The 20668-nt window shown below is 39.5% G+C and overlaps 1 protein-coding gene across 1 annotated transcript in view; it reads left to right on the top strand.

Moving 5' to 3' along the window:
• musk (muscle, skeletal, receptor tyrosine kinase) overlaps window positions 1-20668 on the top strand; it is a 33605-nt gene continuing 12937 nt past the window's right edge. Inside the window, exons 1-13 of the mRNA XM_040156694.1 lie at window positions 1-252; window positions 5519-5645; window positions 6257-6408; window positions 6593-6720; window positions 7030-7171; window positions 7334-7458; window positions 10318-10477; window positions 11053-11059; window positions 12654-12917; window positions 13137-13330; window positions 13970-13993; window positions 14145-14233; window positions 19082-19256. Of these exons, the coding sequence (XP_040012628.1) occupies window positions 171-252; window positions 5519-5645; window positions 6257-6408; window positions 6593-6720; window positions 7030-7171; window positions 7334-7458; window positions 10318-10477; window positions 11053-11059; window positions 12654-12917; window positions 13137-13330; window positions 13970-13993; window positions 14145-14233; window positions 19082-19256 (1669 nt within the window). The 5' untranslated portion in view covers window positions 1-170. The remainder of the gene's footprint in view (window positions 253-5518; window positions 5646-6256; window positions 6409-6592; window positions 6721-7029; window positions 7172-7333; window positions 7459-10317; window positions 10478-11052; window positions 11060-12653; window positions 12918-13136; window positions 13331-13969; window positions 13994-14144; window positions 14234-19081; window positions 19257-20668) is intronic.

The following is a 20668-nucleotide window of genomic DNA, read 5'->3' as shown; positions in this document are numbered from 1 at the left end:
AGCACAGAGCTCATGGCTGTCCCTGGCTGAGACACACGCAGACGCACACGGTGAAGAAACACACCAAGTCAAGCAACAAGACGGTCTCCTTACCTGCCATGGGAATCTAACCACCAACTTATACTGTGTACCTGTCCGGCTTTGTTCAGACCGATCATTTGGGAGCCAGTATGAAGACTGTGGAACCCATTTCAGCCATACAGATCCTTTTTCTGCTGGTTCTGGTCACTTCAAGCTACGGCATACAGAGAGGTAAGTGAAGTTTTCATATGCTGGCCCTCGTGTCTTTTTGCAGCATAAGTTATCAAAAGTGTCACAAGTACACTCAGGTATTGTACATAACAGCAGTATGAATTCTGTATGCCGTGTTTTATTCATAGAAATGTAGAGGCTGTGCTGTGCTTAGTCATTTTTAAAACTTTGTTTAAGATACAGACCTTTTGCATGATCCTCCTTCTGACTGGGGGCACATGTGTGAGTCAATATGACTAGCTCAGAAGGCTAAAGATCAACACAGTTAGCAATGGATAGGTGAGGGAAAAAAGAAATATCATGGAGAGCATCCTTCTTCTCCTCGCATCTGTATTTTACCCTCTGTAGACCTTTCCTAAAGAGAATGCAGGGTGAGTTTCCCCATGTGGAGCACAGAGATCAGCTGTTTTCCACTACATCCTGCAGGGAAAAGGAGAAGGTGTTTATAGGACTACATAGTGTAAATGCGACTAAATCTATATCCTTCCTACACCCTGGCATATCCTTTCAGCAGGCTGTTGTAAAGGTGGACACCTTCAGCACAGCTACGCCGTGAGCAAACATGATCAAAACCTGTTGTGTAAAATGGGAAACATAAGACATTTTTTCCTGTATTTTTCAATTAATAGAACTCAGAGGCCTTAATCAACTCTAATGGCTGTATTTAACCTCCTATCCATTTTGAGCGTGCCATACAAAAGTATTGGTCATAGCAGGAAAATAGGTCCAGAAATAGGGAAAAATGGACATCTCATGGGTCATTAAAGACTTTTGGCTGCAGAAAGTTCAGCTGTAGCTTCACGATCAGGACATGTGAGATGGGTACCATATCAAATGCTGGCACAATTTTACAGGCACATGCAGGGGGCCTGCAGTGCCGGCCACAGGCATACGGGACATGTTTTATAAGTACAGATATACAGTACATGCTGCACACTGGCTCAGGGAAACAGGTGGTGGAGATGCTGTCACATTCTGCCTGCGTGGGTATTGTAGCTGGTGAGCTGTGCTGGGCTGGCACAGTGTAGGGCTGAATTTGGCAGATGACCTGTGCTTTGCGTAATGACGTGCTTTTCGTAAGTGATTACAAGGCTGAAACGAATGTGAATGGCATCTTTCTTGTCTTTACAAATCACTAACGGCATTCTGTCGCCAATGATTTGTAGTGGAAAAATGAAACGCGAACACTGGTCATGTTTTGCAATCAAGAAAAAGTATGTGTAGCGGATGTTTCATTATGTCAAGATATAGACCGAGCAAAGGGAAATCCATCTTCAGAGTGCACCTTTTTACCCACTGTTTCCTCAGAGTGTCCTACTGTAAAGATTGTGAGTCCTTATATGCTTTGATTAGAGTTGATCTCGCCATGCACACATGTTCCAGCTTAAAAGTTCCATTAAAACTACAAGTTGTCACATTTCTAGTACTGCACTGGTTATACAAAAAGATACGTGTGAAATAGTCAGCAGTAATTTATAACTTTTCCCCCTGCTTCCAGTTTTTATGATTAGCTATAGGCCAAACACATCTAGGCTCCAGGTTCACACTTCACACTCAGACATATTTCCATAATGTTGAACTATTCCTGGAAGTTTACTTTTAGTTACTCTTAAGTTCCTTTTTAAGTTTTGTCGGACTGAACTTTGATGAAATGACCAAACACGAACAATATTTAGCTTTTTGAAAATCAAGTTCAGTCATCCACAGTTTTACACGCTATGGCTGCAAATTAATATCATGCAACTCTGGACTGACAAGTGCTGTAAAAGTGCATTATTACATTATTATTATGGCTTTTTGCTGCCGTTTTGAGACGTGGGTCAGTTGAGCAGAGCTGAGATGGACGACACAGAAGGATTGACTCTAATAGGATCTGCTGGGCTGAGCTAGCTTTGCTTTGTTCCCTTTAATGTGAAGTGAGTGTGAGCAAACAAGTCAAGTGGATGTTATTATTAATCAGTCCCCTAAAAAAATTGTATCATTCTTGAACTACAGACAACGTGAGCCAAAACAATATTACACCTTGGTTACATCAGACAACATGTAACCAATTAGAACGAAAATCTTGTCTTTGATAATTATACATGTAATAAGTACACTAGTGTCGTGGAAGCCATTCATTAGTGTATAATATGCTAATAGCACATATGCATTTCAAGACAGCATGGAAAGTTGTTTAATGTAGCTCAGCATGTCCATGTTAACTGAACCAGTATAAACAATGGATGACTCCCCTGGAGACACCCAATCCCCTGAGATATAACCACAAAACCAATACTATTTTTGTGTTTGTTCTTGTTTGCACACACTGAAAGTCAAAAAAATTGTATCTGGTCAGCATGATTGAGTCAGAGAGAGGAAAAGAGAAAGAGAGAACACTGTTTACAATTTGACTCACAGTATGGAAAAAACCTGGAGGATAAACTGCAAATCACAGCACCAGAGGAACCAAAGGCTGTTATAAGTTACAGGCTGTAAAGAAGGCCGCTTTTATGGGAAAGAAATTGAGTTTGGAAAGGTTGACAGACATCTCAAGGATACTGGAGGCAAAACGAACGGATAAGATGCAATTAAAATTAAGAGCCAAAGATTCAGTCAGAGGACAATGCACTGCATTGAGAAAGGCATCAACAATAAAGACATACATGAAAAAAAGTTGTATTGGTATGAGCAAAACTGGTAAAGCTAAAACATGAGTACACAATGATAGCAAGGACAATACGGCTAAGATATACTTTGCCACTTGTTGGCTTTAGTATCTAAGGATTTTACAAGGACATAAATATCTAAACCTACTCACACTGGTTGAGTGCAGTGAACAAGCAAGAAGGAACAGTTTCATCTCCATCCTGCACATCAGCAACTTCAAATCTCAGTGCTGCAGAGTGGACAAACACTAACACTAAAGATAAAGAAAAGATGTGATAATGAGAGGCAGTTGGTTTGGCTCAAGTAGGTTTGTGTAATACACACGGTAAAGGCCAGATGTGACCACTGTTGTTCCTTAACAGCACTGTGAAACTGCTAGTGTCCAAAAAAAAAAAAAAAAAAAAAATCGTCTCACAAGGTCAAATCCAGTGTGGCTCTTCTCTAAATAATGAGTCATGGTGAAACCATCACTCTTCAGATGTTGTCCATCTGTTTAGACATAACATTGACAATAGAAAGCGAGAGAGAGAGAGAAAAACTCATTCTGCGAGCCTCTGGTGTAGCATAATGCAGTCACATAAACATTTTCTTAAATCAAATTTTTCTTTTTCCAGTCGTTAAGGGGATGCATTTTATGACTTCAACGGTAGCAAACTGATAGCAGCAACGTCAGCGAAATGTGTGGCCACAATGAAAAATTATATTTACATTTTCTATGTAACTTTTGAAGTGTGCCACATTTTCAAAACAATGTTTGATGACACAGGCACAGGCATGAGTCTGAGACTGTCAGGCACAGCGGTGCTTTCAGCTAAATGCAAATGTCAGCATGCTACAATAACATGCTCAAAATGACATTGCCAAGACGCTGATGCTAAACAGCCATGATGTTTACCATATTCACCATCTGAGTTTAGCATGTAAGCACGCTAACATTTGCCATTACCAGTAAAGACAAAGTACGACTGAGGCATTTGGGAATGTTGATAGTTTTGCATGCCGCTAGCATGGCTAAAAATAAGATTTTAGACTGCATACATGAAAAAACTTAATACATGAGGTGGCTTTGACCTCGGCTAAAACGTATCACAGTGTTTACAGCAAAGGTTTTACCTCACGTCAATGTTTCGGTGATTTACGTAGCTGTCTTTCCAACACAAGTTCATGAGTCAAACAGCAGCAGTGACCTCGAGTGTGGGGATGTTGGATGGTTTTCCAGCAATTTTATTGTGAAATCTGTGTTTCACAAGAAAAAAAACAAGCTTCCCTTTATCCTCCTTTCTTTTTCATCTTTACTTTCTTACTTTCATTGCCTCTCCCCTATTCTGTTCTGAGCTTTGCATTTGCTTTTCTGCTTTCTATTTTACCTCTTCCTTTTCTTAGTTCATACAAAGTTTAAAGCAACCCTGATATCTCTCATCTGGCTCCACATATAAACAGTTGCTGCCTCACCCTTGCTACTACTATCTTTTCTATCCCTTTTCCCTTTCAACGTGTCTTTGATTTTACTCCCCCTCTCATTTTCTCCTCCTTAATATATTCATCCAGAGTAAAAAAAAAAGGAAAAAAGAAATACCAGACTTTTAGTTGCTTTCCCTTTTACCCTCGTCTCACATAATCCCACTTTTTTTTTCCTGCAACTCCATGTCATGATTGATACTCACTGTATGGGTTAAAATAAATATTAGTCACATCTTTACTCTGTATTTACCTGGTTTATATCATGAAAAAGAACAGGTGGTTGTAATAACTCGTATATTCAGTGTACATAGAACTGGTAATTTCGCCCTCTTTCCTTTTAACAAAGACCACCTGTGGAAATGAGATAGTGAACAGTGTGTGCACTGGGGATGGAGCCTTTCCTTGAACTTAAATTAAAATTTTGCCCTTTTGTCAAGTTCTGCTTGAATAAAAATAAGGAAAAAACTATAACAAACTTCAGAACTTCAGATCGAGTTCAGCTATCTTTTGTCTTTCCTTCTCTGTCATACTCTCCTATCTCTAATCCTTTTCTTATTTTCCTCTTTCCCAAAACTTTATATAAAGTTGAAAAAAACTCCAAATGCTTCAGATGTAATTTCACCGATAACAAGATTTTTTTCTTCCTCTAAAGGATATCCTTCTTCTGCTGTCCTCCGGTCAAAGCTGTAACAAAACTTAAAAACCTCTGAATTGTTAATAGTCAGAGCTGGACACTGATGGACCCAAACAGATGACTCAGTCTAAAATAGGAATGCCAAGAATGTCAAATAATTTGGCTGAAAAGATGCAGCTGTTTGCACTTCCCTGAGTAAGACTGAGTAAGAATGTATTACAAAAAAGCAACATGCTCAGTTTTTTAACCCTATCGCCCATGCTACAAAAACTTGTGCATTAATGATTACATTTTGCAGATAATTCCCCGTTTCGTGAACACATCTGCATGCCAGTGATTCAGCTCAATGGCACGTTCAATGAAAAAGTCCAATATCAATGTTCTGTCTGGTGATGGGGTTGTTTAAAAAATAAGATACTTTTGTTAAATTTTGTTCCAAATGCCTCCTTCTCCAAAAAACTGTGATGGATTTCTTGTTCGGTAACGAAAGTTTTCATGTTTTCTTTTATGTTCACTGCCTAGCACCTCGAATCATCACCTTATTAGAGACAGTGGATGTACTACTGGATCACAATGCCACCTTCATTTGTGAAGTCGAGTCGCGTCCCCCTGCTGACATCACCTGGACCAAGAATAATCACCCAATTATGTAAGTTTACTCCGAAAAACATTTTTAACTATAGTATTCAAACTCTTTAAGTCTATTCTTGCAGGTGAATGAATGAATATAGCTTTATATATTGTATATCTTTATTTTGGCTGTGTACAGTTTATTCTCTTTGCCACTCAGGTATGTCAGATTATTCAAATACGGAAGATATCATTTAATCAAACTTAGTCTTTTTTATTGAGTTTTGTGTTGATGAAGTTTTAGTGCCAGCAGATGGAGGTTGTCCCCTCACCCATATGGCTGTCATTACTGTAAACTTGGAATAAGTCAGTAATAGCTGCCTGCTTAGCTAACCTTAAAAATGGTAAAGCTGCTACTTTAATTAAACCATTACAAATCTATGTTTAAGGCAAACAATAAAAAGTTAGTAACAGTAGCTGCTAAGTCTGGCTATTACAAAGCTAATGTCAGCAAAAAATGGCTGTACATCACATATTTGAAATATGGATTGTTCCATGTAAAGTTCAGACAGGACATGTGTCTAATGAGTATACTGTATTATTTCAAGAAAAATAAAAAATCAAGTATGGTAAAAAAGTCCATTGGTCCCTTTTGCTCACAACTTTGCACCCTCCCATTTGTCCCACCAGGTACTATGAACCCCGGTACATTACGAGGGAACAGGGACAGATGCTAATCATCCCTCATGTAAGGGAGTCAGACAACGGAGAGTACTGTTGCCTCGCCAGTAACGGCATTGGAGAGCCAGCCAAGAGTTGTGGAGCGCTGCAGTTAAAGATGAGTATGTCTACTTTCTTCCAAGGTTGTGGGGCTGAAGTCCAGTCCATTTTCTTTCTTGCGTTCGGATTTTTTACGGAATGTGCAGATTGTACAATTCAGTTAAGAACAACAAATTCCCAGTGGCTGTTAGACAAAAGTGTAAAACCACTGTATCTTGTCTCTTGTCTTTTCTGTCTCTACATCAGAACCACAGATCAAACGCCACCCTACCAATGTAACCCTTCTGGTAGAATCCAAAGCAGTGTTGCCCTGTGTGACTCTCGGCAATCCCAAACCAGACGTCACCTGGCTCAAAGATGATGAGCTTATCCGGGTATGCTCTTTTTTTCATGTCAACACATACAACAAAAACAGTAGACAGTTTTCTAGTTAGATAAAGATTTTCACTGATTTAGCCTGTTAACTAATCATTGGCTGACAGTATAGTACAGTGTTTATATCTGTTACCAGGACTGTAAAAGATTACAGACCACAAAGGTCTGTAAAATAGCCAAACTACTATAGTTTTTGGCTTAGTTTCTAGTGTGCCATAGCATCAGATGAAAAAAAAATGTTATCATAGTGTTAAGAAACACAAAGACAAAAGGGGAATAATTCTAACAAATCGTCTCATCTCTCCCAGGTCAGTGACCGTGTTACCATTCTCGACTACGGTGCGCTGAAGATTCACAACATACAGAAGGAGGATGCAGGGCAGTATCGCTGCGTGGCCAGGAATAGCTTTGGTTTGGCCTTTTCAAAGCCTGTCACCATAGAAGTACAGGGTATGCATTTTAATTTAGTTCAACTTTCTATACTTGTATGTAAATATGTACTTTTAGAAACTGCTATTAAAAACAGCGGCATATTATTGTTTGGTTGCAATGTAACTATGTGGGTATGTGTCTATACCATTGTGTCTGTGCGTTGTTTCTGTATATGTCTAGCTCCAGCGCGAATCCTGCGGGTTCCAAAGGAGAAGAGAGTAGCGTATGGCAGCCAGATTACCCTTGACTGTAACGCCACAGGAAATCCGATCCCCACCATCACCTGGCTGGAAAATGGGAATACTGTAAGTTTTTAGGTTCAATGTTTTAGGGTTGGGCGAATATGGGTATCTAAATGTTTAAACATGAACACTGTAGTCCCAAAGAATTGGTGAGTCCATTGTATTCCCATAGATGTATCTATTAGTGCATTTTGGGACACTAAAGCTGTCTAAAAGCTAAATTTCAGCAGTTCCTTATCCATCCATCAATGTCTGTCCAGTCCCCTTGGACTCTAATAAATGCCTGTGATCTTGTCTCCTTTACAGTGGTTGAGTTTGGCTCAAATGTCAGCCTACATGGCCAGCATCAGAGAAATTTGATCACGTAGCAGACATTGTGACACATTGTCAGCTGTAGAGCCTTACATAATGGGAAAGCTGTGACAATAACGGAGCAGATAGTCGGGAAAGCAAGCATGTATTAAAGTCTGATAAAATACTAACAGGAAGTTTTATTCATGAAATCTTCATGTTCACATACTATAGCAGAGATCTGAGATTAAACTATACAGAAGTGCTTCAAAGAATACAATTGTACAAGCGAATACATTTGGTAGACTAATTGCTAATAAGCAAAAGCTGAAGAAACACACTCTGTTCTTCCTGAAAGATGTTCTTCCTTTTTGCGACGCCATGTCACTGTAGGGCCTGCATTAAACCAGTGGGGCTATTATTACACTGTCTATCTGCTTGTAGTCTCTTGTAGACATGTGTATAAGTGCAAATAGGGAAACCAGGACACTAGGACACTAGGGACACAAATCCACACATGCATTACACTCTAATACACACATACAATAAATTACCCCCCATCTCTCTTAATCCTTCGCTCACTCTCTTTCTCACACTCTCCCTCACACACACGCTTAAAGATTGGCTGTGGGATCAGTGATATAAACAGCAAAGGAATTCTCATTATGGTGACAGGGGATTGAAGAGATTGCCTTCCATTTAGCCAATAATACACAGTGTTATCAGCTTTAATTGGGTTGATTTTTTAAGTGAGCGAGTGGGATGATGCTGTTGTCAAAGAAAAAACATGTATCACTAAGGTAAGGTTCTTAATGTTTTAAAGTGTTGATTGCTTTGTGGTAAGTGCTGACTCGTGATTTGAAGACTCTGCCTCATGTTCAGACAACCCAGCCACGTAAGGTGCTCCCACTGGGATATACTGTGTACTGTGGCTGTTACAGATTCGGAGAGGGTTGGTGTACACTATATTGAGAAAATAAACAGAGGTGTGACTATAGGAGATATAAAGCTACCTGGTGATGAATATTATAAACAAACAGCATAATGACCCAGAGTGCCAAATGTCCAGATGTTGTAAAGCATGGGTTAAGCCTATTGATGACTTTGGGCGGCTGTGGCTCAAGTGGCAGAGTTGGTTGTCTACTGATTGCGAGGTTGGTGGTTTGATCCCCGGTCCCTCCTGTCCACATGCCAAAATGTCCTTAGAAAAGACATTGAACCCTAATTGCCTCACTTGAAGGTTGCTTTGGAAAAAAGCATCTGCCAAATGAGTAAATGTAATGTAATTATGTTTAACATCTGAGTCACAGTGATGGTTTGGTTTTAATTACCATTGCTGTTGTAACCAAATGCAATGTTTTTTGGGACAGCAGGAGAAGACATTGTTCATGAATCTCCCAAGTGCAAACAGCCTTTTTTTTTTTTTTTTTTGTGTGCAAAAAACAAAGTGAAGTATGTAACTTGGGTAAAACAACAGGGCCTTGTGTAACTGAACAATGAGTTCCCCACTTACTGTAAAATGTATTCAAGAGAAATGTTAACATATTAGATGAAGAAATAACAATGCTCTATTCAGATTTCGATGTGTTGAAATTAAAATCTTCAAAAAAGTGAATATTGTGGTGACTATGTTCAGTGGACATTGCGCTGAATCTTTATATACAGGACCACCTTGAGAATGTTAAACAGGCAGGAAGCAGACATTTTTCATGCGTGCCATTGCAGGCAGATATACACCAAGTAATGTCTGGGTATTTAATAGTCTTGGATGCTGGCTACAATGTGATTACAGGTCCATAATGCTTGTAAATACTATATATGTGTGTGTGTTTATGTGTTTGCTGATTAAAATGACTGTGAGAGCTGCTTTTCTGGCAGCTTGTTGAGGTCATTAACTTAAGCAGGGCTGCATAGAGCTCATCACAAAAACAGATGGTATCAGACACAACTTCAAATATAGACACATTGCACATCAACACCTCGACTCACTCACTCACACATACATCACTGACCTCACATATATAATTTATATATATATATATATACATACGTTTATACATATGTCTGAGTGTGTGTGTGCATGTGTGTTTAAGTTTGAATATAGAAACTATAAACAACAACAAACACATTTCATCAGGCTATATCTGTGTAGTGTGAATACCAGGGAATTTTTAAATCTTTTAAATCATTAGAAGTGGTTATATTGATGCCAGACACATAGTGTATGCACTTAATTTAATCAACCCAACACCCATGAGTCGATAATCAGTGTATGAACAGTTTAGGCAACAGTTTGTCTCTTTTGTAGAGACAAAATTCTGCGGCTTCATGATGGAAGACTGGATTAGCTTTTCCTATTTTCATAACCAGTTTTACTCATTCTACTGCAAAATGTTTTCACAGTTTTCACTCAACACAGTAGCATGTTCCGTGTCACTGCTCTCACAAGTCCTATTTGCTGTAGCAGGGAGTGTTTTTCAGCAAAAAAGCTTTGATGGCAGACAGACAAAGTTTGCAACAAGCTGGGGTACATAGTGGATCATTAAGCAGCTCAGGAGCCAAATATTTTTTCTCAGGACTTGGTGGAGACCAAAACAGAGCTGGATTTATGTTGATTTTTCTTTTTCCCAGATCTCAGGTGCATCGGTTGAAGAGACCTTGGTAGGAGAGGTGATTCTGTCCATCCTTAAAGTGACAGTGAATAAACCGGCTCTGTATACCTGTTTGGCCTCCAACAGACACAGTGCTGGAGCCAACACTGTCAAAGCAACGGCAAGAATCACTGTTGCAGGTAGTAACATGTTTTGATTTCCATTCCTGACTGCCACATCAGAGAAAAGCTAATAGTTTTAGTTACTTGCAGCTACTGAGTCTGTGTGTGTGTTGTTGTTACTGCTTTGCCTTGTGTTATGTTAGCTGCCAGTTATATTAGTGGTGTTCTGTGTGTCTTCAGCTGTTTGGTGTCTCCCCCATTTGGCTGATACTTCTCAACCATACTCAGCCACACAGCAAAAAAAAAAAACACAAAACACACACACACACACACACACACACACACACAAACAAACACACACACACACACACACACACACACACACACACACACACACACACACACACACACACACACACACACACACACACACACACACACACCCCTTCCTCCCTGGCCACACACAATGTCCTTCCACCTTCTTGCCCCTCAGTCTCCTCAAAGCTAGCTATGAGTTGGTGAGAGTATCACCATGGTTGGTTTTATCTTCCAACTAAGACTGATTTTTATCTTTCTGTCTCATTTCTTCTCCCCTCTCCTCCTGCTTGTGCTCCTTCAACCCACATCTTGTGGATTTTGCGACTTCCCCATAGAATGGAGGTAAGAGAAATTATCTTTGCTTCGCAGCTATAAGGTGTTCTATGCTTCATTTCTTTACTTTTTGTTTGTCCTGGTATATATTTCCATGAGACATATACAATGAACCAATCCATATTCCATGGGTTTATAGCGAAATGTTTCAGCCCAAGTGAACAAGCTCGAATCAGAATAATCACACAGCAAATTGCCTGTTATTGAATCTTACATGGGCGCCAAAACCACTTGTGTTTGCACTTTGTTTGGAGACACGAAGTGCTGTTGCTTCCTTTGGGTCTGCTGAAAACAATATACATTTTTGCTCTGTCAATAAACTTGCTATGCCAAGAGGGAGCTGGTCTCTTAGTCACCCATATGGTGTGAGTTGAATTTGAACTTTGCTGAACCACTTTTGCAACCCCGTTACCACATCTGGACTATGTAACTACAGAGAGAGAGATAGAGAGAAGCAGAAAAAGAGAGGGAGAGAGAAAGAGGGAGAAAAATAGAATGGTAGAAGACAGAAAGAAAAAAGAAGAGAAAATGTTTGCCTTGGGATGCATGATGAGAATTTCTGAGGTAAAAATGAAGAAAGGAACAGCGAACTGTGGGTCACAGACAGACATAAAGGCCAGGTTTACTTACAAGATTTGCAAATCCCATCTGGACAATATATGGACCATATATTTATAGGATGTAGAAGCGAGAGAGCAGAGAAGAAATAGAGAAAGTAAGGAGAAGGAAGACATGGTGGGATGATGGGGTTGACAGATTTACAGGTTTGCTTGAGGTTTGATGGTTTGCCTCAAACTCTGCTAAAGCACCAAACTCCCCAAGAGGCGACATCTGGAGTTTGTAACTGCTGGTGTACACACGGGCAGAGAAAAGTGGAGTGGCGGCTGTCAGACCGACAGAGAGGCAGAAAGACCATGGATGTGAGACAGACAGAAAGAAATGTGGATCATGAGACATACGAGCTGAAAAACAAGCAGGCAGAAAGATGGGCAGGAACCCAGACAGGCAGGTTTATGCACAGTATGTGTATTATGACTGACCTGTTCTATCAAGAGGCGGGGAGGAAGTTCAACAGACAGGCAGACAGGATATAATCTCATACGTTTCCTTCTGCAGCTTGTTTTTGATCAACATGTAGATGATGTTAGAGAAGATATTTCAGTCGATAGACCATTTCTGACTTGTTTTAAACACACAAACCTCCACGAAAGTTCACTGTCAGCCAAAGCAGTAAAAGATTGCCCTTACTGTTTTTCTTTCTTTTTTTGTACCAGCTTGGAAAAAACAAATACAGTATGTATTCACTTGTTTATTCACTCCACTCACTAAGTCAATAATAGGGACTCTTCATAGTGAATGACTAGGGTTAGCTAAAGGGTGCTCATCTGTGCGTTTTGAAGGACTTGTTGAGGACTTAAAAGCATTGGTGCTTGGAAGAGGAGAATCTCTCTACTTCTGGTATCTAATAAGGGGATCAAAAGTATTACCAACATTAATAATAATAAACAGCCCTCTTCAAACACCCTTTAACAAACGGTCAAGCAATCACATGTGATAGTCCAGTGTGTGGATATTAATGAGTGTGTGTTTCTCCGTCCAACAGACTCTACAAGGGTGTTGCAGGCTACTGCAGTGCCTACCGAGGAGATGTTTGCCGCACCGTCCTGCGAGATGATTCGCTGGTCTTCTTTAACTCCTCCCTCTCGGACCCCGAGGACATGCAGGAGTACCTGGTCCAGAGCGGGTGGGCGGAGCTGGAAGGACTCAGTATGCTGTGTAGCCCTGCTGTGCGCTCACTGCTCTGCCACTCCTCCTTCCCCGACTGCAACCCATCAGGGTTAGGACCTGCACCCAAACCTGTCTGCAGGTAGTATGTGTTTCGCTTTGCTCTTTGTTTCACTGGTTCACTTTGTCAGTACGGTATATGAATTAATGAAGGAATGAATGGATGGATTTAATGGATGACGATGAAGGAGTGATGGAGTGGATACAATATGTAAGAAGTGGGTGTAAATTAACAAAATAATGAATCGCTGATTGAATGGTTGAAGGAGCTTTATCATCTATATTTCCCTTTATAAAACAGAGAACACTGCCTGGCAGTGAAGGAGCTGTATTGCCACAAAGAGTGGTTGGTACTCGAGAGCAGCAGTTCAGTCCAGCCTGGGCTCTTCAGCTCTGTCATTGGGTCCCATAATCCCAGTCCACTGCTGCCCAATTGTCAGGCCTTGCCAAGTCTTCACACAGACCCTGATGCCTGTACACATGTCCCTTTTGTAGGTAAGGTATCTTTACGTAAGCATACTGTGTAATCTGTTTTCTTGGTTGGAGAACCGGTTTCATTCATTTTTCATGCACAGAACATGTTTGCTAAAATATTCAAGATCAGAATGCGCGTATGCTTGTGTGTTTGTGTGTGTGTGTTTATGATGTACCTTGTGTTTTGTTTTATTTTAATTTCTTAACTACAGTTTGCTAATACTGCTAATTCTATACTGCAGAAACAGCATGAGCACAGCAATCTAGCATAAAAGCAGTTAAGAGGAAGGAAACGGAGCATATTTACAAGAAAAGCATGAGTTGGCTAGGTGCAATTATTTGTGTTTATAAGGCAATATAAAGCCTACCCTTTAAACACCATCTTTAATCTATGTGTGTGTGTGTGTGTGTGTGTGTGTGTGCGTGTGTGCGTGTGTGTGTGTGTGTGTGTGTGTGTTTGTGTTCGTTCATGTGTGTGTCTGATGTAAAGTGTCTTTGCATAGTGATGTTGATATTTGTAATATAATCTTAAACATACTTAATTAACCTTCAGTGCTTTATTGATTTCTCCATGACATTTTTTTAAAATTCAAATTACTTGAAAGCTTTGATTCCTCTTAAAATTCAAAGTTTTTTAATCTCTACCTTTCTACATTTCAGACATCAAGAAAGATCAAATTACAAGTAAGTATAAAAAGTGTTTAAGTGCAACACAAATATATTTGTTTCCAGTTGTTAGTACTAATTTCACACAGCAATGAATGAATCATTTATTAAACAGTAACTGTTAAAAATAACTTTTTAATTCTATATCCATTCTGTTGGGTCTCAACAGCAACGTGTTACAATGACAGAGGTCGTTTCTACCAAGGCACTATTAATGTGACGAGGTCTGGGATACCGTGTCAGCCATGGAGCCAACAGGTATTTGTGTGTATAAGTTCCTAAAGCCACAATGTCACATCACTCCGTAGTTGTAGAACATATAAACTTGAATTAAACTAAAATATAAAGTGTAGATACAAAAGAACGACATGTAAATAGAGCAGGGGGGAGAAATTTGAAATTCCAAAAAGACAGAACATTTTTAAAAAACTGGTTTAATAATTGCAGTATCTGCTCATGGGAATGTCCTCATGCAGTGGAACGAAGATTTCTTTTTTTACAAGCTTCAAACTATGGTTTCATTGTTGGTTTGAGTCTTCAGTAGCAAGCTGATTAATGACATGTCAATCACAATCAACACAAAAGGAAAAAGTTAAAGGAATATGGGGGAAAGGTTAAACAGCGCTGTCGAAATTTCTAGTGATTGATAGCAAGGCTGCCAACATAATAATCTCTGTATTTACTAAGTGTGACTGATGTGTTGTGTGTGGATGTTTAGTTTTATATCAAACATTCCTAATCTCTACTCAGAAACAACAAAACACACAGTGCTTACAAGTGCAGACACAAGCACACACAGACACACACGTGCTCACACAAATACACATACTCCCGGGTGCGTTAGGGTAAACTGTTACTACTCTCCTGCGCAGTGTGTGTGTGTGTGTGTGTATGCCAGGTCAGCAGAGAGGGAGGAGCTCATCGTGTCACATCCTGTCTCTGGAAGCAATTAGCTTTCACACGCATATGGTTCACATACTCCATCACCATACACACACACTTTAACATTGTACAGTTGATCAACACATACTTATGTCTACTGTATGTGAAACTAAGAGAACTTTTGCTCTCCAATGCAATTCACAAATATTAGCGCATACTTTTTCTCCTTCATCTCTTTGTCTCTCCACACAATGTTGCCATACACTTTCCATTCACAAATAAATTGTGAATGTGTGTGAAACCGCACGTGTTGCAGTTTACACGTGTCTGTGAGAATATTTTGTCTGGACCCCACTACCACTACAGGTGCATTTACATATGACTCAGAATGTTGACACGTGGCTGCAAATTGCAAGTACATTTAAAATCAGAAAAGCAGCTTGAGAAAATCAAACGTTCATAATCAAGAACAACTTAATAGGTCGTAATGATTCCCAGAAACTCTTGATTTCTTTGCATGATTAAGCAATGTGCATGGAGCTGTAGTTAGTGCAATACTACATATAGAGACTTTGGTGTTTGTCTGCTCTAATGTGGGCTGCAAATGATAGCACGTCTAGCTAACTAGCTTACTATTTATAGTAGTAGCCTAACCCAGCTTTACTTCCAAGGCCAAGAGAATTACTACATCGTGGTGGGGGGCTACAGGTTACGTTAAAAGAAGCACTGTTCACATATAGCACGTCCATTGTGCTGAATGTTACCTGAGTTAGGGTAATGTTAGCAGTTCTGTCGTACTACTTACATTTGGGGGAGTTTACACTCCAGCAATCCCTGCAAAAGTGGTGTTACGATCGTCACATGAATTGGTTAGTCCTCATCTTAAAAGCCTTTTCTATGGAGGCACCTAAAGACTAAGGAAAAACAAGAGTGAAGGCACAAACATAAAGGGAATATACTCCAAATACAAAAACACATACAAGCGCGAAAGCACAAAATACAAGCACAAGATACAGACAGACTTATTTTTAAAAACACTTTTTTAGGATACACCTTTGCTGATCAGACTTTACTGGAGAATACACCTGTTATCCAAGTCCATCCAAATTCCACAGAGGCAGCTCTGTTGTTGAACTGTCCAATAAAACATGTATTTCTTATATAACCAGCTTTACCTTCAGACTGGAAGCTTTCAACTCTGAGACCAAATTATATCTTCCATCTTCTATAAAGGAATTTCCTTCCATAAAGGAATTTTAATAACATTATGGACAACAGAGCTAATGGTAAACTACCAAAGGGGCTTATGTGAGATAAGACTGTTTTCCTTGCGCACAGTGATCACATCTCTGAAAACACTGGTACACAATTTCCAGTATGTGGAAAACCTGACCACATGTCTGAAATCTAAATGGTCATTTTCTTGCCAGAAAAAAAATATCAAAACTTAATGAAGCATTTGGTTAGGTTAGATACATAGGCAAAACAGCAAAAGTAGCTGTATAACATTGCTGATTCTTTATCTCCATGTCCCCTACCTGGATCATTAGCTAGTGAGGATGCAACTTTAGCCTCAGTCTTTTAGCACAGTGTCACACACTGCCCGGTATGTAGTCATCCAGTGCATATTAAAGACCCCTTTACAAGATTCTTGTTTTAAAAAGGAGTCAGCTTGACACATAAAAAAGTCAGCCAAAGACAGCCTTTTCAAGGATTCTCAAAGGATAGAAATGAGAAATCTGCTTTTGTCTACCACTGTCTGAAATAAACGACCCAATGTGTCAGAAATTACTACGAATTTCGAGTGGCAAATCTGCCATCATTGTAAACTGCATATGTTCCGTGCGAGAATGGGAATCGTGATAAGCATCGCAGCAGAAACTAAGGGGAGCAGGGTTTAGCAAACTGTCAGTTACAGCTCCATGCTGAAAGTGTATGGTCTGTATTAAAGTCAGGATCTAAAGTTAAGAAAATACACTAACATCAGCAAGTGAGAATGTAGCATGTGCAGCTTGTAGGAAAAGGCTGTAATTCTGTGATATGGTGTGCTGGCGAAACATAAGTCAAAAGGTATGCTGTTAAACACACTGGGATTATTTTGATGATGATTCTTAAGTTCCTGGCCAGCACCAAAGCTTCCATTTCCTCTTGTAAGTATAATAGCCTGATTGGGATGATGTCTGCTGGAACAGTTCTCCCAGAAGGCAGTGTGAGGTTGATTGCACCATTTTGAACCTAAAAGGCCTATTTTATTTTCATTGGATGAGGTACACTCAGAAGGTTAAAATCAATGTGTTTCTTTTTTTCGGAATTTGTTTCACAAATACTGATTAATAAATTAATTTAACATGATGTAAAGCTCAATATTTTACCCTAATTCACAAATGTCAAATTCCCTCTTTATCCACCCGTCAGCCTTTTATAGAAAAGTCTGTAAATGAGTATTCTACTTTTTACATGCTACATCTTCATTTATTTCAAAATAACACAGAGATAAGGGGATATCGACTTATCTGTGACTTTGTGTGTCTCCCTCTGTAAATTTGAGCACATGTAGGTTTCTGTTTGTTTTCACCCAAACAGAAACTTTGTGGTGTTGAAGACAAAATCCAAGTGTGCAGAACGTAAGTAAGTGTTAGTGTTACTGGAGGATGAGAAACCGTGCGAGCAACCATTCCACACAACTGACTAACAATCTAATTTAAAATCTCTAACATGTGTGATCCCAGATCTATGACACTCTGTATCACTACTGAATGTAGATTTGCTGTTTAAAGCAGACTGTAGTTATCACTTGCCTGTGTTCCACACAACATATGTCATCGTGCATAGTAAAATTGCATTTACGTTCAGCACACACTCGCATAATGTGTATTGTGTGAGTAGTGTCACATTTTTTGCCGAGTCATACAGCCAAACTTTGACTGAGAGACTCTCGAGCACAAGGCTTTTTATACTAAGGATGTCACTCTGATGGTATGTTATTTTTTTGTTGATATTATTCAAAGACTGTAGCTCTGTTTTGGTTACGGAAAAAAAGTTCTACGAGCGTTAGTGTTTTTAATGATACTTTTCTCACCAGTAAATCAACATCTTTGGCCAGAGCACCTGAAACAGCCTTTGTTTTTCTCTGCGAAGCGACCTCTTGTGGTCATTAGAATAATGACTGCTCTTTCACGGAGGCAAAGCTGGGCATGCAGTAACATGACGTTGTTGTAGAGCTGCAAAACATCTGCAGGGAGGAGACTGGGATGGATGGTTGGGTGTTCAAAGTGATGGACTTCGACAATAGAGACTTGAATTCCATCTCCCTCTAGCAGTCAATGGATTGTTTTGGAAGGCAGTGACAAACAACGTAACTTGTTATTTAGGTATGAAGAGTTGTTTTCAGCATTCCTGGCAACTTGAGTGTTGACTCCTCAGGAAATCAACCCTCTGAGCAGTTTTCTCAACACATTCAGCTATAGCAGCACTTGTTGAACCCAGCCTTTTCAGCTCATGACTTCATATCTCTTGGGATAGGTTGGACCATTGCCCTTTTGATGACTAAAGTTCATGACACACGAAGACACCGGACGTTGAGTATTTGTGTTGGCACTCTACTTTGCAAAAAAACAACCATGCAACCCCTATTGTCCCTCAATCTATGGTTATTAAACTGTACCCTTACTTTAGACCCTAAACAGGGCATTGAAAATTGTGCTCAATTATTTGGAAGGCCATCTTTGCTTCATTTCTGATGTGAAAAAAACACATCAATTCCACTGTGGGTCAATTCAAATGTCCACTGTCCATTCAGATCAACTTGAAACAGTTCTTAAAACATTCCAGGAAAAACAAATACATACATTTATTTATCACACTTAACTGATCTCTCAAGTCAAGTCTGATTCTTCTTTACCCCTCTCCAGAGCATGGGGTCAGCAACAGAACAGATCAGATAATGTTTTCCTCAGAAACAGATGGACTCACCTTACCAGTTTTGAAAGTAGAAAGAAGCAACAGCACACTTCTGACAGGGCATGAAGTAAAGGTCTATTTTCCAAAATGCAACAATTGTTAACACCACTCAACCTCCCCCGTTCCCTTTCCAGCTGATCCTATACTGCTTATACCTTTCTGATAATACTTCACAGCTTTGTTGAGAAAAAGTCAACAAAACTCTTCTCCTTGTTGATCCCCTTTTCGTTTTTCTCCTCCGCGCCATTCTGTCTTGTCCTGTAGGTTCCCCACCAGCACCGCCTTTCTGTGGACGTCATTCCAGAATTGAAGAACTCAGACAGCCACTGTAGGAACCCAGGAGGAATCAGCGACAAGCCCTGGTGTTACACCTCAAATCCCAACATACGCTGGGAGTATTGTGCCGTGCTGCCGTGTGGGGAGGCAGGCACAGCATCAGGTACTGTCTTCTGCTGTCTTTTGTACTTGGTTCACCTGTTTCCAGTTCATTGCGCTCTCCAACTCGCATCTGTAAACTCACTGGCAAAAGAGAATGTTTATACAGTTCTACGTTACTTTAATAGGTAGCAGCTAATGTGTTGGAGTCAAGGCATTTCATCATGTTTTGAGTTAGGAAGTTATTACCAGTGGTGGAAATGACCAAAATTTACTGGGGAAACCTGACTGACAGGGGCCCTAACAAATGATAACATTAGGTAATTTGTTTCAATATTAAATCATTAACCTCATCAATAGAATATTTTGTTACAATGTACAAATTTAACAGCGTGTTTTTCTGTTCTTGTTTTTGTAAACTTAACAAAGTAAACATCCAGAGAGCCCTTGCCCAATATCATTCTATAGATGACAATGTTAATTTTAATTGAAGAAGTTAATGTATATTTGAGCGTTATTTATTTTAAGATATTCATCAATGTTAAAAGAATTTTCCAGGGTATCAGTCGTCATCAAGTATTGCATTCCACTGTATGCAGAATGTTTACATGCATATCTGCTCAGTTGAGAAGTTGACTTCTGCAGCTGAGAAAAAAAAGTAACTCTTCATTGTGCAAATCAAACTGAAACAGTGATATTTACCAGAGCCCTCTGACCTTTTACTCTTGATGTACCCTGTCAGGCAAAGGACACGTATTTTCCTGCAAACTTTTACTGTTGGAACAAACATCATCACTAGGATGTAATACAATGATGTAAACAGAAATGAATGTTCACTGAACACTGAAATTCCCCATGGAAAGCCTATAAAATACAATTCCAACAATTAAAAAAAATACACACTAACTTGTCCTGTGAAATTGGTTTATTAAAGACAAAAAGTAGGTGGAACACAAATCTTGGCCTATTATGACATGTTCATCCTGTGATTACACAGACTACATGTCAGAAGGATAAAATTAATTTGGATCTTTTCTTGACAATAATAAATACATAAATCAATGTTATTGTTTTCTATAATTTACCCAAAGGGGTAGTAATTTACCCTTGTAAGACATGACAAATGAGCTGTAACAGACTTTGTGAGACTTGTATTCAAGCTGGATCTGTGTGTGATGACAGACAGGAAGCTCCTCAGGACGACAAACTGTCTGTGCTGCTGCTGCTGCTGCAGCATAGTAAGGGAATAATAACCTCAACAACCTGGTGAACACATTAAGTATTGATCGGTAAACTGTTTGTGATAATGACATGAAATAAATGTATACCTGCTGTATCTTTTTTAATAAGAGAGTTCACAGTAGATGATGTTCCCTTTTCCCCTCGACTCCACTCCTTGCTTCTTTATCAAAGACAAATGGCAGATAAGGTTAATAACGGTTATAACCTCAGCAAAGATGCAGATAGAAAAATTAC

This window comes from Xiphias gladius, chromosome 20, assembly GCF_016859285.1.
Source record: "Xiphias gladius isolate SHS-SW01 ecotype Sanya breed wild chromosome 20, ASM1685928v1, whole genome shotgun sequence".
Taxonomy (NCBI): domain Eukaryota; kingdom Metazoa; phylum Chordata; class Actinopteri; order Istiophoriformes; family Xiphiidae; genus Xiphias; species Xiphias gladius.
This window is presented reverse-complemented; position numbering and strand designations above follow the sequence as displayed.